Consider the following 22,617-nt stretch of genomic DNA (forward strand, 5'->3'; position numbering starts at 1 on the left):
TCTACAGGCAGTGATAAGTTTGTAGGTATAGGCCGAAGCTGACCTAACTGCATTTATTTGTCTGTTCAGAGAAAGCGAGGAGTCAAGATAGACCCCTAGCGTCTTAGTATCTTTGGAGACTTTAATGTCATTGCCGTCAATAATGAAGGACTTGTAGGTTTGGTCTAGTTTGTTGAGCCGATGATTTGATCCTAAAAGTAAGAGCTCAGTCTTATCATCGTTAAGGCAGAGTTCGTGCTGTGCCATCCAGGCCTGGATGACCGAGTAAACATCGTTAAGGGCTTTGGTGTCAGCTGTGTAGTCTCCTGTGATAGGGATGAGTATCTGGGTGTCGTCCGCGTAGTTAGTGTAGGAGACACCCAGATAGTCAAGCACATCGAAGAGGGGCTTGGTGAATACGTTATACAAAGTAGGGGATACACACAAGCCTTGAGGAACGCCACAGTGAATGGGGGAGGGATCCGCTGATGCCAGCGGTGAGAAGACCCTCATGGATCTATTGCTCAGGAATGAGTGGATCCAGGCGTTGGCAGAGTCGGAGAAGTGGGCTGCGGATTTGAGATGCTGGCAGAGTATTTGGTGGTTGACCAGATCAAAAGCCGCAGAGAGATCGAGGAGAAGGAGAAGAGCTAGCTTCCCATTGTCCTTCAGTGACTCCATCTGAGTTTTCAAGTCGATCAGAGCTGACTCTGTGCCATGTTTAGGGCGGAACCCTGATTGTCTTAAGCCCAGGAGATTGTTTAGTTCGAGGTAATCCTGAATCTGCATGTAGGCTGCGCAGTCCAGGATCTTGAGCAGGAATGGGACCGTAGTGATAGGTCTGAAGTTAGTTGGGATATTAGGGTCAAGGGAGGGTTTTTTGAGGAGTGGGATAACCCATGCATCCTTTAGGTTGTCGGGGACAATACCTGTCTTGAAAGAGGCATTTATGTATGCTGTAATGAACGGGGCTAGCTCATGAGATGCTTCTTTGATAATAGGTGCTGGGCAGGGGTCGCCTTGGCAATTGGAAGGTTTGAAATTGTTTCTGATGTTTTCTATTTCGGGAGTAGTGAGTGGGGAGAAGGAGAAAGGTTTATGCGGATAGGTTAAATGTGTATTAAGTGTAGGTGTGGTCGGTGGTTGGTCAAGCTGTAGGGATTTCTGTTTGTCACTGATTTTAGATTGGAGGGTAGCAATTTTACCCAGGAGTGCTGACTGAATATTGGTGCAGCAAGTGTTGTCTTTGGAGCAAGAGTCAGGGGGGCTGCAGGTGTCTCGAGTGCCTTAAGGATATTAAAGAGTTCCTTAGTATTGGACTGGGCTGACATAATGCGGTTATTATAAGAATCTTTTTTTGCCTGGAGTACAGCTTCTTTATAGTTAAGGGTGGCTATCAGAAGACTGTCCTTGTGGGCGTCGGAGTGGTGACTTCTCCAGCGTGACTCTGCTGAGTGTTTCTCTTTGCGTAACACTCTAAGCTGGGGAGTAAACCACGAGTTAAGGTGTGCTCGTTGTTTGGGTTTCCTCAGTTTGAGCGGGGCGATAGAGTTGATTGCTGCAAGCAGTGACTGGTTATACATGTCGGCTAGGTTGGTGGGGTCTGAGCAAGTGTCAGGAGCGTTATATAGTGTGGGAAGGATAAGGGGGAGTATTTTTTCTGTCGTAATGTTCTTTTTATTTCTAGTGAGGGTGGCTGGGGCGACCAAAGTCCTGGGTGGTGGGGCTGCTTCAATGCTGAAAGTGATGACATGGTGGTCAGACCACAAGCAAGGGGCGTTGGAGATTACGCTAATATTGCAATTGGTGTCACTAAGCCAGTCAAGGGATCGCCCTTTAATGTGGGTGGGTTCCTGTATGTGGTGAGTGAAACCTAAATCTGTTAGGATATTAGCTAGGTCGAGGGCCGCAGGATCATTAGGGTCTTGGTGTCCTAGATTGAGGTCGCCAAGAATGATGGTTTGGGAGTTGGATTTAGCATTGTTGAGTACTAACGTAGAGATATCATCCACAAAGGATGTGGGTGGACCAGGGGGTCTGTATATTAGCTGGATGGTAGCCGTTTGGTTAGCTGAGAGTCCAAGCTTGACAGAGAGTAATTCTGCAGTTTCCACCTTAGTGCTTGGGATGATTGGTAAAATACATTATGGAATTTGCCCTATTCACTTGTTGGAAGAAAGAGGTCAGTGGTATGCTATATGTTGTTGGCTTACATGAATAATTTAGTGAGCAAGTCAGAGATTTGTTTTTAACAGTGTCATATGGTGTATTTTTACATTTATTTCTACAGTTCCTAACACAAAAAAGAACCTTGAGAGTCTAGAATATATTACATCTAAAACAAGTCTCTCTAAGTCTTGATGAAGGCCCCCTCCTGCGAACATTTGGGATGGTCTAGGATAGGCAGAACCCTTAGTAGGGGCTAGAAACACAATGTGTCGACCTATAGTCTGACCTATTAATCAAATAGGTCAGTTTGGGACCGATGTGGCTGTGTAATTTGAAATTATTAATAAATGCGCACACAAATCCAGAGATCATATTTTCCTGTGGCTCTGAAAAGGTCTTGTATGAATAAATGAAGAAAAGAAAAACCTGCCTTAATTAAAAAAAACATCTTCTTTGTTGTACAGCAAATGTATCACGTGTGGATGCGTGTCTAGGTGGCATGTTCACCAGAACCTAGATGTGTAAAAATGTTACAGCTGTGATAATTGAGTCACAACTATATACTAACCCAACATTATGAGAAGGTGTTTTTAAACATGTGGATGGGATGTCAAAGCCTTTGGGAAAAGCGACAGTATTCCATGTTTTTTTTGTATAGTCACATGTATTTTTCTACGTCTGAACTGTTTTTACTATGAATTATAGAATACTAAACTGTTTTTAACACATCTCTGACAAACGTGCATTATATGTTTTTAACCATAGCACGGATTAAGCTTTAGGCCACTGACAAACATGAAGAGGGGAGGCGGAGCCTGTTTCCTTGTTTTTCCAGGTTTCAGAAAGTAAATCATTACCATTTTCTTCTAGTGCCCCTTGCTGTCTTTTGTTCCTGCCTTGGGGCCTTGTCTTCTTCATGCAGTACCCCCTCCTTGCCTCATCACATTGCCCTCGCCAATGTGATATCTCATAACATAACATGGAGGAACCTAACACATTGGTACTGTAGTTATTTAATACAACAGTGGATTCATGTGATCTGTTGTTATTCTTGAGCTGTTTGGGATTCCTTTCAGACCTGGAATTAAGTCTCTTGACTTCCTCACAAAATAGCACATTACAATAGAGAAAGGGCCTGATTTACAGAAGGTTTTGCGCGGCCCATAAAGAATTTGTGCAAAAGAAAAGGCTCTGTGCGTTGCACAAAACTACATCCACTGATTTGCAGATCGGCCTCTGCGCAGGTTCACAGTTCTGGGTGCCATGTCCGTGCTCCCTGTGCGAGGCCTGTGGGAACGTCCAGTGCACAGACCAAGAAGGGGTCAGAATATGCAAACGGACTCATTAAAGTAGAGAAATGAGGGATAACATGGGCATGAGGGGAGGCACGTGCAAATGTACAAAAGAGGTCCCAAGAAGTGCAAACAAACCCATATTTACAGATTCACTTGTGCACCTGTGCAAACTAAAAAGGACATTCATTTAACAGCCACCCGTGACCAGGCGTAAAGAGAGACTGCGCCATGCAATTGCTGGCTTATTTATTTACTGTGACCCCCTTTACACCGCATATATATGCACGGGGAGACCCCTGCATTGCCCCCCTACTTGCATTATATACGATTATCCCCGCTCATATAAGTGTGGTGTAAAGGGGGCAGTAATGGTGTAATTCCATTTAGTTTAGTATAGAAAATAGGGGTGTTTCAACTTCCATTTCTATTTATGATATGATGTGATATGATATATTTAATTTGTATAGCGCCCATACACAAGTGTTCCAAATTGTTTGTATGCACTTTTTTTTATGCTGATGAACTGTAGCTGATGTTGATAGGTCAGTTGAATAATACAATTCTCACTTTGCTGCATCATCTAGCTGCATCTTTTTTTTTAAAAAACACAGCTGTTGTTAGAATTTAAGGTTGTCCGGGAATCCCTTGATATAGAAACCTGGCCATTATTGCGACTGATACAACCCAAAAGTAATTGCTGTGGGCATGCAATCCAAAACGAGAAAACTCTTATAACCAGGGCGAGATTTAACTGCTTCCCTCTAAGAACAACTCGGTCCCGCTGGTTAAATAACAGGGAGGAAGAAAGCTGCCCCTTTTGCCAAGCAGCAGTGGAGGCTCCTGTAGACTTCGTGATTTGTATATAAAGGCATACGAGTTAGAACTGTGATGCCTACTCTGAGAGAAGGGCAATTTACACAATGCCGTCCAGCATTGATTTATTTGCTGAGAGCAGACACCCCGAAAGTTAGTTGGTGTCGACTACAGTTTTTAAAACAAGCTTTAGCCAGAACATTTGTTTCTGTTGTCTCATTAAGCAGTGTTTTGCACTAATGTCACCCCGTTATGACATAACCAAGAGCTTTGGTTATGTAGACCGACACATGGCCATTAGCATCTTTCTGGGAGGCGTGCTTTCTATATTGCATCTTCCTTAAGGCCGCTATAATTGAAGCTGGATTGATGTATTTTATTGTCTTTTATTCTTATGAATGTGGTGGTTTTGGGATATAACGTATTGGTTGTGTCTTTTTAAACAATGGGCCTCATTACATGGTTGCCGGTACCGTTGTGTCCGGACTGGCAAACTCCGAGTTGTGCCGCGGGTACCTTTCATTCCGTCAGGTTTGCCCTGGCGGGATGAAAGGCACCCGCGAGCACTGCATGCCTTTACCATCGGCACCGTTATGCTACAGGCATCCCCATCCCCATTGAGCCCCATGGGGCTGAAATGGGAATGGGGATCTACTGGCAGCCACGAAATTACAATTACCGGGTCCGACGGGGCCAGGATACCCCGGTAATTGCTCATACACAGGTGCTGGTTTTCCATGCCGATATGGAGGTAGCCTTGCCGATTTCACCGGCAAGGCTACCTCCAACCTTGTAATTAGGCCCATTAATGTATTTTTAAATCCCTCCCAGATTGTGCCGGTAATGGCCACTTAATGAATTGTCCTGATTGTTGAGTTTTGTATTTAATGTGTTCTTACATCCTTGTAGGTCTTTTTTATCATCAATATGCTATTTTAAGCTATTTATAGAGTGGCTGATTTGTATATGAATGATAAGCGGGTGTGGCAATGATGATGATTTTACTGCACAGAATGCAGCTATTTTTGTGTTTCTATAGAACATTCCCTTTTCATGGAAATATGTATGTTTTCTCTGTCTATGAGCTTTTGTGCATTGTTTCATCCAAATAAAGTAATATGAGAGATAATGCAATTCTCATTAATTACACTGACTTCTGATATCCAAGCAAGAAAGCTACCAGTATATATTTTTCAATTTGTATTGTACATCTTGGTGTTCTTCTTATTGGCATAGTACACATAATACATGGTAATATTCAAAAGTGAATTCAAGACTAAATCATGAGAGCAATTTCTCAGGTAGAGTACATCAGAAACAAACTATCATGCAATAACTTCAGCAATGAGTCTGTGTTCGTAAAGGGAAAAAAACACATTCCTCCCAAGCACACTCATTTTAACATAAGTGTTGTAATACATTTCCATTAATTGTACGGAAAATGTTTTTGTATCTAGTCCACTTTTTTAATTTTTCACTTTTATTGTGCATTGTATGTGTTGACTTAAAGATTTTATGTCGAATAAAAGTATTTTGAGTGACTGACTGTAATACATATCAACCGGTTACACAACTAACATAGTAATAATGAATTTAACATTTTAGATTTCCCATTCCCGACAGACACATTAGACAAGAGAGCACATCTTTTTCCTTTATGCTATGTGTCTAAACATTCATGACCTGCCAGAATTTCAACTTGTTAACAATCGGGAAAACAACCCCCCTCCACTCAGCAGCTATACGCTATAACCCCCTGTAAGTGAAACAAAGTAAAATCCGACAAAAGGAGGAACGTTCTCAATGTGACTACCATTTAAAAAAGAAAAGAGTGCTATACATTGTCTACGTAGTGCTGCAGCATGCCCCGTTTTGTTGAAGGGCAATGAAAGAGCAGCGTGTGTGTATAAAAGGATGGTAGCCTGAGTGCAATCAGACATCACGGCCTCTGTCTGACACCAGCCAACATGGGAAAGGTAAGGTTACATTTGTGGGAGGTCTTTGGCCAGGATTTTGGGAATGAGTCATTACTTCTGTCCAGTGGGTGCCATGCTGCTCTCCTGCTGCATTTCTCGTGCACCTCCGACCCATATGGCCTGGTTGCCCTTGTTGGAGGACTGGGAAACTAAAGGGGGAATTCCTCTCCCACTGATGGTAGAGAGAAGCGGGGCACTGGAGCAGCATCTCTGCTCTCCCCTGAGAGGATGAACTGAGATGTGAATACATTGTATTTTATACCACTAACTTCTATATGATTGGAGTATTTTCCATCTGTTCAAAATAATGGACATCAGCGGTTACATTACCATACATTTGCGTAAAATGCAATTTCTACATGAGTAATTGCATAAGCAACAGTGGAAACACAGAGTAAAGGCATTTTCACCAGCACTGATGTGATGCCGGATACACACGCGTCTCTGGGGCAGTGATAGAAATTAAGATTGGATTCACATGAGCTAGAAGCAGATCCCAAGAATCCAGGATAACCAGTGACCAAGAGCTAGCCCTAGTGAACAAGAAGCTCGTAGACAGCGTTCCACAAATCTAACTTCGACATGAGATTCAAACCTATCATTTTGTCCATTGTTTATGATCCCCTGTGCTGTAAATGTCTTAGATGTGTCCTAATGTTTATTTATTAATTGCCTCAAAAGCACAGAGGTAAAATCGCATGGTCTGGGGAGCCAAATATAGCTCCTGGTAACTGTTGGTGTCAAACTAACCTGGCTCGTCAAGGCTAACTGCAGGAACTAAACAGCCCCCAGCTCCCCTGAATGTTGAATCCTGCTTGTGCGTGCATAACGTCCATTTGTGGATGCACCAATATATGGTAATCCATACACATGATGTGAGAACCTGGGCATTTGATGGCAATACCTGACATTGTATCTGCGTGCCTGGGCATAAGCAGGCAAAAGTGGCAACCCTAAAATGGTCAGCTTTGCCAATACTTGTCTCTGTATTTCTTTGGTGGAAGAGCCACGCAGTAGGTAGATAAGGATCACACACCAACATGAACCATCACTCCTGCACTATGATTATAGACAGGGAGTGGGAAGGGTGTTATGTGGGCGTGCAAGATAAGCAGCAACCACGTTTTGATATATTCTGCTGCCATATCAATGTGATGTCAACATCGGGGTTCAGGGCCCTCAGATGGTGCCATGTAGCGCCCTTTTTTTTTTTTAAACCGTGACACACTTGGAGCTTCAGCGTGGGAAGCATTGCTGTTACAGACAGAAATCCTTCTGCATTTCAATATATATTTTACAAATGCGTCGCTGAAGATCCAATACAAGACTGATGGGAACAGTTAGAAAGTTGACCTTTGAATGACAAACGCATGGACGCTTCTAAATAGTAGAATCTCTGAAAGTCCCATCTGATAAGAGAGGATCATGTGACTTCTTCCATTTTGTAAGGATTATAACTAAACGTGTGAGGGATGGACTAATAGTCCACATTTGACCTGCATGAGAGGGCCAGAGCTATCAGCAGAAAGGAAACAACATGCAGTTATTAGCATGTAATAAAAGCTTTTAGGCAAGAAAGGACTACATATATATTTTCCATGTGTATGGGTGGGGACTCCCCGAGCATGTAATGCACAACACTGAGGTGTCAATAATGCACTGACTGTGTAAACCTCCCTCACCACAGATCATCTTCTACGAGGACAGGAACTTCGGCGGCCGCTCCTATGAGTGCAGTTCTGACTGCACCGACCTGCACTCCTACTTCAACCGATGCAACTCACTCAGAGTGGAAAGTGGAAACTGGATGCTCTATGAGCACCCCAACTACAGGGGGCATCAGTACTACCTGAGGAGGGGAGAGTACCCCGAATACCAGCGGTGGATGGGCTACAACGACTCCATCCGCTCCTGCCGCATGATCCCAGAGGTAGGTCCTGCATTTTCACATCATTGAGATGACTGGTTTTCTGCAAAGGTTACTTTTTAAAACATTTGCCATTTTCATCCATGCATACATTTTGTTTTACCGGGCATTTAATATGATGCCAACAAGGTGCATCACTGCGAGTACAGAGCCATTATTCTCAGTGTCACCTCTCTAGATATTTAACATCGTAAAAGTGGTTTTCAAAGACATGTGGGATTTTCTAAAATAAATATATGATGGCATCTTATATAATAAAAACGACTCTAAAAACCATATCACACTGATATGATTTATCAGACATGAGTACACGTGTTTAAAGTCCCCATAGTTATGCGGACCGGATCTGTTATGTTTACACTTTGGTGTAAGCAGGTCCCCGCTGTATCATTTGCAACATTTCCATGTCAGAGTGCAAAAATGTGGTGTAAAATTCTGTTGTTTTAGCCTTTGCGCCACCATTTTGCACTCTGCCCTGTAAACTGAGTGCACACTGCCTTACCTTTATGCCTTGAAGGCAGCATTCACAATGGATTCCTAGGGGATACGCGTGCTTTTTGCTGGGGTAAAAAGGTGGCAAATTCCATAGGAATCAATAGCATATACTCCAGGTAGATAATGGGATGCTGGCATAAATGCTGAAGTATTTGTATGGCAGAGAGGAAAGGGCAGGGAGAATTGTAACCTAGAGCCTGTGCCACCTCACAAACATGTACATTCATGCATAAAAGTCTTATGCATGACTTTTACGGATTAAATGTACGTTACTACTGTGTAAGCCATTAACCTGTTTTCAGTAGTGTAGTTTGGGAAATAACTTGATGTCAGATGGTTTCCTGTCTCATCTCATCGGGGAGGTCTATTAATATCCCATCCTCAGTGCCTGTGTAGGTATATATGCCATCCCACCCCAGATGCCATTTTGGTGACTCTATCCCATTTAGTGGAGCCAGAAGTCTTGGTAGTAAATAAATAATGCCCTCTGGTGACTTTTTGCTGGTGGCATCATAGTCTGGCATCTATAAATGCTTTAGTTTAACATTGGCCCTGCCAATCCTGTAACCTATTGTTTTTAGCACTGTTGCTACAAGGACATGTCCATGGATCATATGACAAGAGGGCACCACAACATCCCAACCAACCACCCACCACTATACTATCTATGTTTAGGATTTGAAACATGGTTTCCAAATGTGTGTGGAGAAGTGATTAATCTGTCTGTACCATATTGATCTCTGTCCTTTATGGCTCTGCAATCATCTTGTTGACCTTATATAGACTGTGATAAAGCACTTCGGTATACTTTCCTAAAAAAGTGCACTTAATTACTTAGGAATCTACTGTTTATTGAAATGGTGAAACTAACTTGGAGAACCCTTCTGCACTCCTTTAGTCAAAAATAGATTTAGATATATTTATAATATATCTGATGTATAATTTTGAAAGTATGCTTGTCTGTTTGTCCACTATAGAAATTAAGGGGGAACTATCTAAAGGGACAGAAAGGGGTTTAACCCGATTATCATTTCTTGTGGAATCTAATGGTGTGGTTTCCTTTGCACCCCTGGTGTATAAAATCAAGAAAAATGCATATTTTGGTCAATTTAAAGTTGCTAAAGTGCCGCTGCTGGTGGATGAAATTGGAACTAATGCTTATTTTCCTTACTGAACAATTATTACAAAAGCCACACATTTGCTTAACAAACTATCATTCTTGGAGACTAACCATCTTATCGGTAAAAGGCAATCTGGATCTCGCCATAAGCATAGTACAGAAACAGCGGTACTGTATTTAAAAATGCAAATGGACACCATCCGTGACTCCAGCAAATTAGCCATCCCCCTCCTGCTTGATCTTTCTTTGGTTTTCAACCTTGTTGATCACAATATGCTCTGCCAACACCTTGGCCAGCACTTCCATTTCTCCTTGGAAGCCACCCTTTGGATCAAATCCTTTCTTAGTGATCGGACCACACATATGTTCATAGGGGAAGCTTGTGTCTCACACTCCCTCTACACCACCTACACAAAACCACTTTTTGATATCCTCGATGCGAGAGGGATAATTTATACCAACTTCGCTGATGATACAGAAATTCTTATCCCTACCATGGGTGATCATAACGCTGATATAGTCAGAATTAATACAGTTTATAGTACAATTCAGAATTGGATGGCTATGCATAACTTGTGCCTCAATGGTGAAAGAACTAAACTTCTCATCATTGGCTACGCACATCATTTTAGGCACTTGAATACCACCTTCTCCTCCTTTTGTATTGATTTCACATGCACTAGGTGTACATTTGGATGCAAATCTATCCGTGTCTAAACACATTAATGCCACAGCATGGGCCACTGCCTAAACAGCCAGACTTATCTCCCTGAGTAGACAGCTCATTCTCTGAGAAACTGTCTCACACTCGCAAGAGCACTGATCCCCTCAAAACTTGATTACTGTAAAATGCTACTTATGGGTACCTCGACAGCTAAACTTTCCACACTCCAACTGTTCCTAAATAAATCACTATGGTCTGCACTTGGTCATAAACGTCTGACAACATCTCAGCCACCAGACGCGACTCAAACTAGCTCCCTATCAAAGCATAAGGTTGAATACAAAACCCTTTTCATCGCCCCCCCTTGTACCTCAACAATTGCATCATCCAAACTGCCCACGTGCATGCACTCAGATCTAGCTCAAGCATCTCGCTGCACACACCCTGGTACAGGTCCAAAAAAGCATGTTGAGTCAGCTTCTGCATCACGGCTCCCGCACTCTGGAAACCACTGCCCCATATCATCAGATACTAACAATCAGTGTCCACCTTCAAAAAACTAGTTAAGACCTGGTTGTTTGACAAATATGAGTCAAAGGCTCAGGCTACTACTATGTATACCGCTCTCCTCACCCATGTACTGTACTAACGACATGATACCTTTGGGTCTGGGCATTTCAAAAATGTAAAAAATTAAAAATTAAAAATAAATAAAAGCTCAGAATGCACTAAACATTAATACAAGTAATCCGGGACACCTAATACAAGGACATCTGGCAAATTCATTTTATCAACACTCAAGAAGTACACATCCCCAAAGAGGCAGCCAGGGCAACAGAGACCAGAGGTCCCAGACACCATTGAACAACACCATCAAAGTATTAAAACACAAGCAAGCAGACAGGTAGCACTGAGACAGCAAGACACACCGAACCTGTAATTCAATCATCACGTCACTGAAGACCGAATCTACTTTTAGGAAGTCGCCTGATGCTCAACTTAGAGAGGCTGCCAGGGCAGCAGAGCAGAGACAGATGAACAACCCCATCAAAGACTTCAAGCATAGGCAGGCAGACAGACAGCACTGAGGCAGCAGGCCACATCAGAACAGTGGCAAGCCAGACAACATGCTGATGCAGTCGTCTGATGCTCAGCATAAGGATGCAGCCAGGGCAGCAATGAAAAACCATATGAAACGTTTGGTTACGGGTATATCTGGTAGTCCTTCTATAAAATTATTTAATGGAGTACAATAATGGCTTGCTTTTAAAACATAAATAGAAAAAATATATTGCCTATATAATAAAATTGCATTTATATGCTAATGCAGCAATAGCACATATGATATACTCTTCCATATTTTTATTTCCTTCCATTATCCCAGTATCGCGGCACATTCAGGATCAGGCTGTACGAGAAAAGTGACTTTGGGGGCCAGATGATGGACTTCACAGACGACTGTCCCAATGTTTACGACAGGTTCCACTTCAATGACATCGACTCCTGCAATGTGTTTGAGGGCCACTGGATCTTCTATGAGGAGCCCAACTACAGAGGACGTCAGTACTACCTGAGACCTGGCGAGTACAAGAGATACAGCGACTGGGGAGCCATGAGCCCCGGGATTGGATCTTTCAGAAGAATGGGATTTTTCTAAAACACTTCAAATGCATGTATTTTGAATGGCATTAGAATGTATCAATACAACTTAGATAAAATATATTGGTTTCCAATTGTCCTTGTCTTCTTTGAGATAGCTCACAAATCATGTGACACATTTTATGACAAATTAGACATTGTTCCATTTCAGCATGAAGTGTATCAAGAGTTCAACTATTTGGTGGTTTGCACTATTTGGATTGTCAATAGATGCAGGCTGTTACATTGTTTATTCACCTTCAACTATTTGAAAATAATGATATCAAAAATGTTTTAAGTAAGAAGGAACTAGTTTAGGTGTCTGTCATTGCTGTCTTAATCAGGGCAGAACCAGGAGACTGCAGATTAGCAATTAAAGCAGCAAATCTGACCCCATAATGACCCACTTCAGCTCACAGCTGAGTACACACGGCTTTCTCAATCATGTTCTCTTTATGTTCTTTATTTATTTATTTATCTATTTATTGGACATGTATAATGTGCCTATACACAATATGTATCGAGGAGCAACAATACAAGAGAGTCGGATCGTACAAGTGCAGTAAAGAGAAGTCGAGGGGGAGGAGAAGGGGGAAAGTGCTGGTCAGGGCAGAAAGGCCTGTGAGAAAATTGAGTGCCAGGGGAGGCCAGGTGGACAGAGCCAGGGGAAGCCGAGTGTGCAGGGAAAAAAGGTCCATGCGCTAAGTGTGAGGTAAGGGGCTGGATGCGCTAAAAGGGTGCATCCCCAGCCAGGCTAGTGTGGGGGCAGGGAACTAGAAGGGCAAGGGGTTCTGGTGGCCCCAAGTGCAGGGGTAGACTGGACTAGGGCAGCCTGGTGCCCTGTAAATCTCTGAGGAAACCAGGAAACCAGTCAAGAACAGACAGGGAAATTAGCAAGGGAGGTGAGGCCGAAGGAAGAAGAGAAAAGGAAGGTTTGGGAAGCTTACAGAATTTAAGGAGATACAGCTCAAGCCTGAGAGGGGCACAGAGTCAATTCCAGAGGGAGGCATCTTCGGTGAAGAGAGATCTACCCCCCACTCCCTGCTTGGGAAAGCATCTGACTTGCAGAGAGTTAGAGCAAGATGACCGAAGGGCTCTACCAAGGATGTATTTAGGGAGGGAGTGTTGGATGTAGCGGGATCCCAGGCCCCAGAACACTTTGTGGATGATGCAGAGGGTCTTGAACTTGATCCTTGCAGCAACCGGGTGCCAGTGGAGCGATTTTAGGGCTTGATAGATGCAGTACATGGGCTTGAGGCCAAGGATAAGTCTCACAATCCTGTTCTGGATTAGATGAAGTGGGCGAAGGGAGGAGTTAGGAAGATTGAGGAAGAGGCTGTTGCAGAAGTCCAGCCTATAGAGGACAAGAGCTCTGGAGACATTGAGTTTCTGGGGAAAGGTCAGGAAAGGGAGAATGCATTTGACGAAGTGCAGCTGGAAGAGGGCCTTCTTGGCAAGGTCTGTGATGGAGAGGAGGGAGAAGAGTCAAACATGACACCAAGGTTTTTTGCCTCAAAGGAGGGCGAGGGAGGGGGCCCATGAAGGGCAGCCAGAGTGTGAGAGAGAAAGAGGGAGCAGGGGTCCCATTGAGAAGGATCTCTGCCTTGTGGGCATTAAGGCAGAGATTGTTAGTAGTGCACCATGCCTGCATAGCAGACAGGCAGTCATGAATGAGAGAGGAAGATGAGGAGGCAGAGTAGGGAAGCTTGAAGGAGATCTGTGTATCATTCGCATAACAAAGGATGTTAGGAGAGAAGGTGGAGATCAAGTGGGCTAGGGGGGCCAGGTACATGTTAAAAAGCCAAGGCAGGTTGATAGAGCCATGAGGGACACAGCAGATGGAGAGTGAGAAGTGGAGAGAAAAGGACCCAATTGAACCTGGGAAGCTCGATTCAAGAGGAAGGAGGTCTACCTTTCAAGAGCCAGGTCTGTAATGCCAAGGGTATCACAGAGCCAATTTATCAGGGTAGCATGGTTGGCCAAATTAAAGGCAGAGGAATGGTCAAGAAGGATGAGAACGTAAGAGAGTTGGAACTGAGATTAGAGAGCAAGTCATCACAGGTGTTCAGGAGAGCAGTTGCAGTGACTCTGGCTGCTCTGAAACCAGACTGGTAGTCGTGGAGACAACCAACAGATTCAGTGTGGTGGATACGCTGGGAGATGGCTAGCTTCTCCACGAGTTTGCCCAGAAAGAGGGTAATGGAGATCGGGCAGTAGTTTGCTGGACAGGAAGGGTCGGCAGAAGACTTTTTGAGGAGAGGGTGCACAAGGTAGTGCTTCAGGAGTGAGAGGGAGGATCCAGTGGCAAAGATGTGATTGCAGAAATTGGCCAAGGCAGGGGCAAGGGAGACAATGTTGTCCTTTATAGTTCTGGAGGAAGAGGGGAGCACCTGTATGGATGAGACTTGTATGTAGTGGACTTGTCTTGAAAACTCATCAGGTGGTATGGGAGAAAAAGAGGTGAGTTGGAGGGCAGAGGAGAGGGGGGCCAAGGAAGGCCACAGAGCAGGTGAGGGAGAGGAGTGTGGAGTAGAGGAGAGTGAGGACAAGATGTCCTGAGTTGTCAAAATGAAGTGAAAGGCCAGAGAAGTGCAGAGGGCCCGGGACGGCAGAGGGGAATGGGAGACTGCAGTAGGGCTGGAGAGTACTTTGCAGATTTTGAAAAATTCAGCCGTGTTGTAAGTGGCCACCGAGATGTGGGCTTGGATATAGGCCCTCTTCTTTGAGCAGGTAGACAGTCTCCTATGCATTTGGAGCAGGCGACAGGCCAGTTTGCCACAGGATGTGCTTGAAGCCTACCACTTACACTGAGCTGCTCTGCACTTACGTTTCAGTGCAGCCAGGTCAGAGTCATACTGAGAGTTGCACTTGGAGGCAGGTTTCATGTGGCTCTTCATGACAGGGCAAGGATGTACACAGTGTTGGAGATGGTAAGTTGAAGGTTAGTGAGGGCTGTGTCAGATTGAGAGTCAGTGGCAGGAGTAGGAGGTGGAGTGAAGATGGCGCCAACATCAACAATTGAAACTCGCTTCATAGGTCAAATGACAGAGAAGTAGGGTTTCAGTGTGGGTGGGGGTTTAGCCGGGGCAAACAGGAGATCCAGGTGAGAGGACAGGAGAGCATGATCAGACCAGGAGAGAGGAGTAATGAGAGGGTTGGAGATGGGTGGGGATCTGAAGATAGTAGAGTATCCAAGGTGTGTCCAGCTGAATGCTTTGGACCGGAGGGAAAAATGGAGAGGAAATGAGTGTCAGAGAGGTTGCGGAAGAGCCTGGTGGCCACATCAGGGCTGTCGAGTTGAAGATTGACGTTTCTGAGGAGGAGAAGCTTGGAGGAGTAGGCCAGGAGAGAAGAGGTGAGGTCAGCCCTTTCTGAGAGGAAGTGGGAGACCTGGCCAGGGGCCCTGTAGATGGTGGCCAAAGTTAGAGAGAGGCCAGCAGAGACACCAAGCCTGCAGAACAACCCATTCAAAAGAGGAGTAGGCCTGAATGCATAGGATAGTAGCAGGGATCCACCCAGGAAAGATTAGGGCCACTCCACCCACGGGCCGGTCACCCCTGGACTTAGAAAGGATCTTGTAACCCACAGAGAAGAGAGTGTCAAAACTCATGACAGAGCTGGCAGTCAACCACTTCTCGGTGAGAGGAAGAACATCAAGGTCCAGGTCTTCAAGGAGGTGGCAGATGTCAGAGGAGTGTTTGACGGCAGAGCGAGAGTTGAGGGTAGCTAAGTGGAGCAGGTTGCCACTGAAGGTCTTCTGAGGAGGGGTAGAGGAGTGTGCTACACCCATCAGAGGTGGCAGAGGGGCCAAAGGGGTGGCAGAAAGAGGAATGGCAGGAGAGGGGAGGAAGTTGATGAGAGATGGAAGACTCCTATAAAGAAGGAGGAGGTTGCGCTGAGAGTCCTGGACCCTGACAGTGCCATTTAGGTAGACATTAATGATACCCTAAAGGACAGAGAGGATGCCAAGAGTACTTCCTAATGGGGGCCACAATAATGGAAGAGGAAGAGAAAGCAGAGAGCACAGAGACCATAAGGGGAATCTAAATGACAAAGAGTATGTCAGTGTTATACTTCGGGCTTCCCTGCGGTCTTCCTTGCAGAATACGACTTCTTTACAAGTTCCTCTGTGGACAAGATACAGATTGCCATGGCGCCTGTACAAACTACGATGGACTCCGTGTCAGCTGACACATCCTGTACGTGGAAGACGTACGGCAAGACACGCCCCCAAACGGCTTCAAAACCACTGCCTTTCAAGGGGCTTGTTGCTGCTAATTAGCGTTACAAGCTACAGCGGTTACATCTGTTACTACTTTGTGTCTCTTTCACACAAATTCCTTATCTGCTTTCCTGAGTTTTGACCCTTGCCTGATTTCTGGAATGGCTTGCCTCCTCCTTTATTCCTATCGTGCTCGTCTGGCTTTTGACTCGCAACGTTATTGGATTCAGCTTCCTGCTGCCTCTTGCGGTACTACATTCCAGTTAGCTGCTTCTGGGCGCAAAACCACAAAGCCTTCCTCGCAGAGGACTTGCTGTCAACAATTTGGAACTTTCTACACTTACTCTGGATGCGTGTGTGCTCAGGTACATACTTATCATTGACAAATCCTGTCTCTGCTATTATTTCTCTCCACGGCCTTGTTTGGATATTTGTCTTTTGTTGGATTCTGGGACATTGAGTGACTATATTGTGAACTTGTCTTCAAGTGCATATAAACGCTCTGCTGAAACTGCACCAACCCGGCACTTGTGCGACCCTCGTGCCGTTCGGGGCTACTTCCCTATACTAACATTCCTGTTTGTTATTTTCTCCTTTCGTTGTCTTCTATTTCATGGACTACTTTCCACAAGATCTCCTTATTCAGGTTAGTTGTTACTGGTTCAATATTTAGGTGGATTGCTACTTTAGGAAGGCTCTTTAGAATTATCCCACTCATTGTGTTTATTCATATTTTTTGTAGATCCACCCCCGGGGAAGCTCTACTTCAATACTTACCTAGGTAGTTTCCCGTAAAATACAACTGTTCTGATTACTTGGTTTAATTTCAACACTGTCTAATATCTTTGTATTCCTTTGCAGCATTGGTATTGGCGGTGTGTGTTGTCCCCTCTCTTTTATTCAATTGACACCTCAGTCTATCCCAACTGAAACAGCAGAGAGGTACATTGTAGAAAAGAGCCCCTATTTGAGGAAGCCTGAGTCTTGTACTTAGGGGAGCTGGGATGGAAGGCTGAAAATCGATTCTTGTACCACCATCATCTCCAAGGTCACTCCTCCACATCTTTGGCCTATTTCAGAGTGGTGAGTAACAGTCAGTGAAAGTCTGCCTGGAAGAAGCATTGACATAGGTGTCAGCAATGGGCTGGCCTGGATTAGAAACCAGGAGATCCTTCTGAATGTTTTCCTTCCTGACTTGGACAGAGGGATAGGATAGGCAATAGAATAGCAATTAGAGAAGATTGGGGAGATAGAGAGCACCATTGAAGCAGAGTGTGAAAAAGAGGGAAGGGTAGAGAGAGAGAGAGAGAGAGGAAGGAACTGCAGAGCATGACACCAAAAGAGGCCAAGGTTACAGCATTCAGCAGAAAGCATGACAGGCAAAACCTAGTTAGGGGGATAGAGGGAAAAAAGCCTAATAGCTAAACACTGCAGCAAGTGCAAGAACACACAGATTTGACTTTCCGAGAAAAGAGTGAAAATCCAATTTTTTTAAACACAGCAGCAATGCAAGAACACGCAGATTTGACTTTCTTATAAAATAGTGAAAAGCCCACATTTTTAATCACAGCGGCAATGCAAGAACACAAAGATTCAACTTTCATAGACAAGATAGCCACATCGCTTGCCTGCATGATGGGAAAGGATTTCTTCCTAACATTGAGAACTAAGCTGGTCAGAGGAACTCTGGAACCTCTGGGGACCTGCTGAATACAAACAGTGACAAATAAAGAGTGTCAGATGCTGTGCTAGCTCCAAAGAGGGGTGTGTATCATGTGCAGAAGTAATGACATCAGCAAGCTTCAAGTCAACAGAAGTCTTAGAGATCTGCAACCCGTGGCTCTCCAGATATTTTTGGAATATGACTCTCATGATCACTCCTCATTGGCTATGCTTGCTGGGGCTGAGGGGGGGAGTTGTGGTCTAAAGCATCTGGAGAGCCAAAGCTTGCAGTCCCTTGCAATAGCAAAATATAAACATGTTTGTGAGGTGGCACCAGTGTCAATCCCAACGTCCTTACAATATATTTTCTTCAATGGAAAAACATCTTATCATTGTACATGTGCAAAATAGTTCACACAACAGATTTGCTCTCACAGTTTATAACTTGATTCACTAAGCATATGTTTCCTCTAAGCATGACTGATGCCACAGTAAATAGTTTAAGTGATGGGTGTGGAAATTGCTCTGAATGATCAACAAGAGTATCCCCAATTCACTGAGATGCTTAAGTATGTATGTCAAGTTTACACTTACCTTACACCCTGAGAGTAGATAATTCCCCAACTTGCCCCCCAAAAATCATCCAAAGTCCCAAAAAGAGAGAAATAAAATGTTATAGTGGCACTATAGCTTGGTAGTTGTGACAGACCACGAAATGCACTAACACAGCCTGCGCTCAGCTCGTTTGCACAATCGCTCATGCACACAAGTCCTGTCATGTGATGAAATTGCGGCAAAAATTGCTGTGGTTAGAAAATATCACGGCAAAAATGCTGTTGTTTTTGGGCCGCAATCCATGTAAAGGATGCGGGGGACACCCCCGCAACCCCTGGACCCATTATATCATTTAAGGGGAGCAACGCCCGCTCCCCTTAAATGGTATAATGGGGGACACCTTTACCGGGTCAAACCACGGCATTATTGCTGCGATTTGTTTTACCGCAATATTTTGGACTCGATTTTATTACCTGATACCCTGTCAACTAGCAAATGCAGATCTGAGTTTGTTTGCATTCTGCAGGCAAAGCGAATCAGTTCTTCTTTGTTTACCTGCATATGAATACATTGAGCTGTTAGCTTAGAGAGTGAACAACACAAGCAGTGCACTGATGTTAAGACTATAGTGCCCACCAGATAAATGTTTGAATGGTGGGTGTCGGCGGGTCAAGTGTAAAACACAGTGAGCAGAAAAACATTGCTCACCTGAGTTCTGTACTTGCCTGCTTGTTGTCCAACAGAGAAAGGCATGCAATATCCACTCATTATTTCTTGCAGAATGTATGGATGCAAGCAGGTCGACTTTCTCCAAGATTCATACATCACCTCTCAGACTCGACTCATGACTACGACATATCACACAGTGCTTACAGGAGCATGATGCTTTATCTAAAGCCTTTTGTAAGTGGTGCACCAACCACCAGAACGGCCTTCTTCTGGTGGTACTTTGACTGCTACTTCTTCTCTTCTCCTGTGCAAAAAGGTCAACGATTCGTGTTCATTCAACTTGGCCTTTCAGGACATGCATCATGATATCCTTCTTACACAATGTAAATGTAGAAAAGCTTCAATTGCCAAACTTCAATAACTGGCCTATTGATGCGGTCAAATGGGAAACCTCAGAGATTGGCACTACCAGTAAACTGCAAACTCTGGACAAGAAGTATTGCCTGCAAACTCGACCATCCAAAATTCCAATGACTAGGCATTCCAAAGGACAAGCGATTGATGGGGGGGGGGGGGGCTATCAAAAACGTAACCCTGTTCAGGAGGTGAACACAATGGGAGCAATTCTATTTTAATGCATCTTCAGTGCTGCCTGTGAGTTGGTGTGGTAAATAATGGAACCCTCAAAACAGACACTGTAGCAAATGGTGTCAAAGGATTTAATGCAAAACAGAAAGTTGATGCCTGGAAAGTTTTGAATTAATCACCTCTGGCATTATTGTATTACTAGTGTTCACATTCTTAAAAGAAGCCAAATGGGTAGTATGTGTGTTGCCTGCACACAGGTCCACATAGACATTACCACATGAATGGTGTGCTTAGTGGTCTCTATCATTGTTTTTCCAATTGTTGCTAGAAGTGATCTCTTAAGAACAGGTGCTGCCATTGTAGACACATTTGAGCACTGGGCACCTGATATTTTGGACAAACAGCTTTGACAAACTTCCAGAATTCTTTGGTATCTGGCAAGGAATGGGGCAGAGTTGGAATTACCCACATTTTGGTCAAATTACCATTGTAAAAATGAAACATGGGGTGATTTCTGTGGTACATTGTAGAATTGGTGAAAGCAGTCTTGATGCTGGATTATTTGCGACTAGGTTGTGAAAGTCTGATCCATACTTGCCAGCACAGGTGTCTGGCTCACTAAATTTTGTACACACATGAAGAGGGGCAATATTTGCGTGCCACCTGGATGAGGGGACAGGGTTTGTGTGACTTGATAACCTGCTCAGATTGTGAGGGTGTGTTCCTACAGATCCTTTGCTATCATCATCTTCCTGAAACAGAAGCTTACTTGATTCAAGGCCAACCTACTTTGATCATTTTTCTGAAGAGCATGTAATTTGACTCCATAATTAGTGCCATAATGTGTGCTTTAGGGATGTGTTTTTTTCACACTGGTTTAGCCAATGCAAGAGTTTACTATTTCGGTAGTGGTTGTGGCAGATTCTGTAGTGGACATAGAAATCTGGCCCATTAGGTTTGTTAAACCACGCTCCGTTACTACCACTTGATTCCAGTCCTACTCGGACTTCTTGTTCTACTGTGACTTGAGTTATTTTTCTTGGGCATAAATGACACGAATGGGTACCAAAACAGCACCCTTATTGTCATCACTAGGGTGTGCCAGTAGGCTCCTATCTTTGTTTATCATGTACAGCAGGGGTCCATAGCACGTAACTGGAACCACCATCATCACCTGAAACTGGAGATGATTAGGAAAGGCTCTCCCTTTACTCAAAGCGTGCACAACCTTAAATCTTACAGAAATGAGCTGTAGCCAGACGTTTTCTTTTTTCTCACTTTAAATGCAGCAATATTAGAAGAAACCTTTGACATTTCAAGCAATTTAACTTATTGTATGACTGAATATCATAAATGGTCATTCAACATTAAATGATTGCAAGGTATACGAATACAAAACCTTGCAGCAAAATATCCTGTTGGTTTAGGGCGCTTAAGTAGGTAGCATATCGGGCAGTAGATGGGATTCAGAGTAACTCTTACACCAAATAATCAGACCGACTCAGGAAGTTGTCAAAAAGTCTCATGGGACTGTTTTAATATCAATTGTCTAAAACAGGGAGTTTCAACAGACATCAATGGACGTCGCACACCATTCTCTCACTCGAAGCATTTCATAAAAAAGAACATTTATATAGTAAAATTTCATCACACATGACGTCATATAACGTGGCAAACAAGAAAAACCTTAAAGGGATCATCTAAGTATACTTTCTATAAGGGATCAGGTTGTGACTGTTCTACAGGCAGGGGGACAACTTATGTCCACCCCTAGTGCAAGTCATCTTCAACAATTATTTGACACACGGTACACCATTAGCTATCAAACTATAAGGCTCTTTGTTATGTGGCCTTCTATAATTGTTTGACAAGCTTGTGCCCTTCTGGAACATTTGGCACACTAGCAGCATGTAAGCTGGTACCTCAGGTGTCAGTGGTTGGACTTGACCGTGTCTCCCCACCCAATTAGCCCAACATCTCTCATTGTCCATGCCTTCTGCCATGGAGGTTGCCTTTGAACTTGGCCTTGCAAAGTATCCTCACTCCTGGGAATATAAGAGTTTGAGCATACACTATCTCAAGTCTAGAGCTGCATGCCCACCTTCTATTTCTATCCATAGCCCACGTCACAGGAGACCACAATTCGTCTCCTTTTCTAACCTCTCACAGTTTCTGTTCTTCATGGATAGATAACCAGTTCTTGGCTGCTCCATCCTTTAACACCAGGACAGACAGCCCTTATCGGTCTTTCCTTGATTCCAGCTGCTTTCTTGCTGCGACACAGCTGTCTATCTCCGTCGGTCTAAGCCTACTAAATATGTGACACTGATGTCCAGATTCTATATAATGGCAGAACCGCCTGCATATATTCACTATGTATAGCTTACCCCTATGATTGCTTTGTCTACGTGCGTTGCTGCATCTGTACTGTTATTAAATGGCTTGCATTTTCTGTAGTATTTTCACATGTGCACCCTTCACTTTACATATACAAGTTTACTTTATTCTTTACTTCATCACCATATCCATAAGATCTATAAATCCTCTTCTTTAGCCACTCTTCTCAGTGTGTCACGCTCATCTCCTGTGATGTCATCAGCTACTCTTTCATCTTCATAGTTCTTCGGGGATCTTTTCCAGGAGATTGTCATCTCTATGAGGATACATCAGATAGGGTTTTCTTAGTAAGTAACTTTTCTCGAAGGCTCTCCGCGGAACAGGCATACTCACTGTTGTCATGCATGGTGTGATTTCTGGCTTCCAGCATACATGAAGGATGGGGTGGGGTTTCCTGCAGAGGCATTTGACAGCTCCTATTCACTCCCCCCTCTGGTTAATTCATCAA

General features: G+C 43.9%; 1 protein-coding gene across 1 annotated transcript; it reads left to right on the top strand.

The window, feature by feature from the left end:
- Window positions 1–6,223: 6,223 nt before the first annotated feature.
- Window positions 6,224–12,095, top strand: LOC138489702 (gamma-crystallin-1-like). The gene is made up of 3 exons (XM_069617348.1): window positions 6,224–6,232; window positions 7,920–8,162; window positions 11,823–12,095. Exons 1-3 carry the CDS (start codon window positions 6,224–6,226, stop codon window positions 12,093–12,095), a joined length of 525 nt encoding a protein of 174 aa, XP_069473449.1.
- The last annotated feature ends 10,522 nt before the right edge of the window (window positions 12,096–22,617 follow it).

This window comes from Ambystoma mexicanum, chromosome 9 (genome assembly GCF_040938575.1).
Source record: "Ambystoma mexicanum isolate Mex_15411 chromosome 9, UKY_AmexF1_1, whole genome shotgun sequence".
NCBI classification, from domain to species: domain Eukaryota; kingdom Metazoa; phylum Chordata; class Amphibia; order Caudata; family Ambystomatidae; genus Ambystoma; species Ambystoma mexicanum.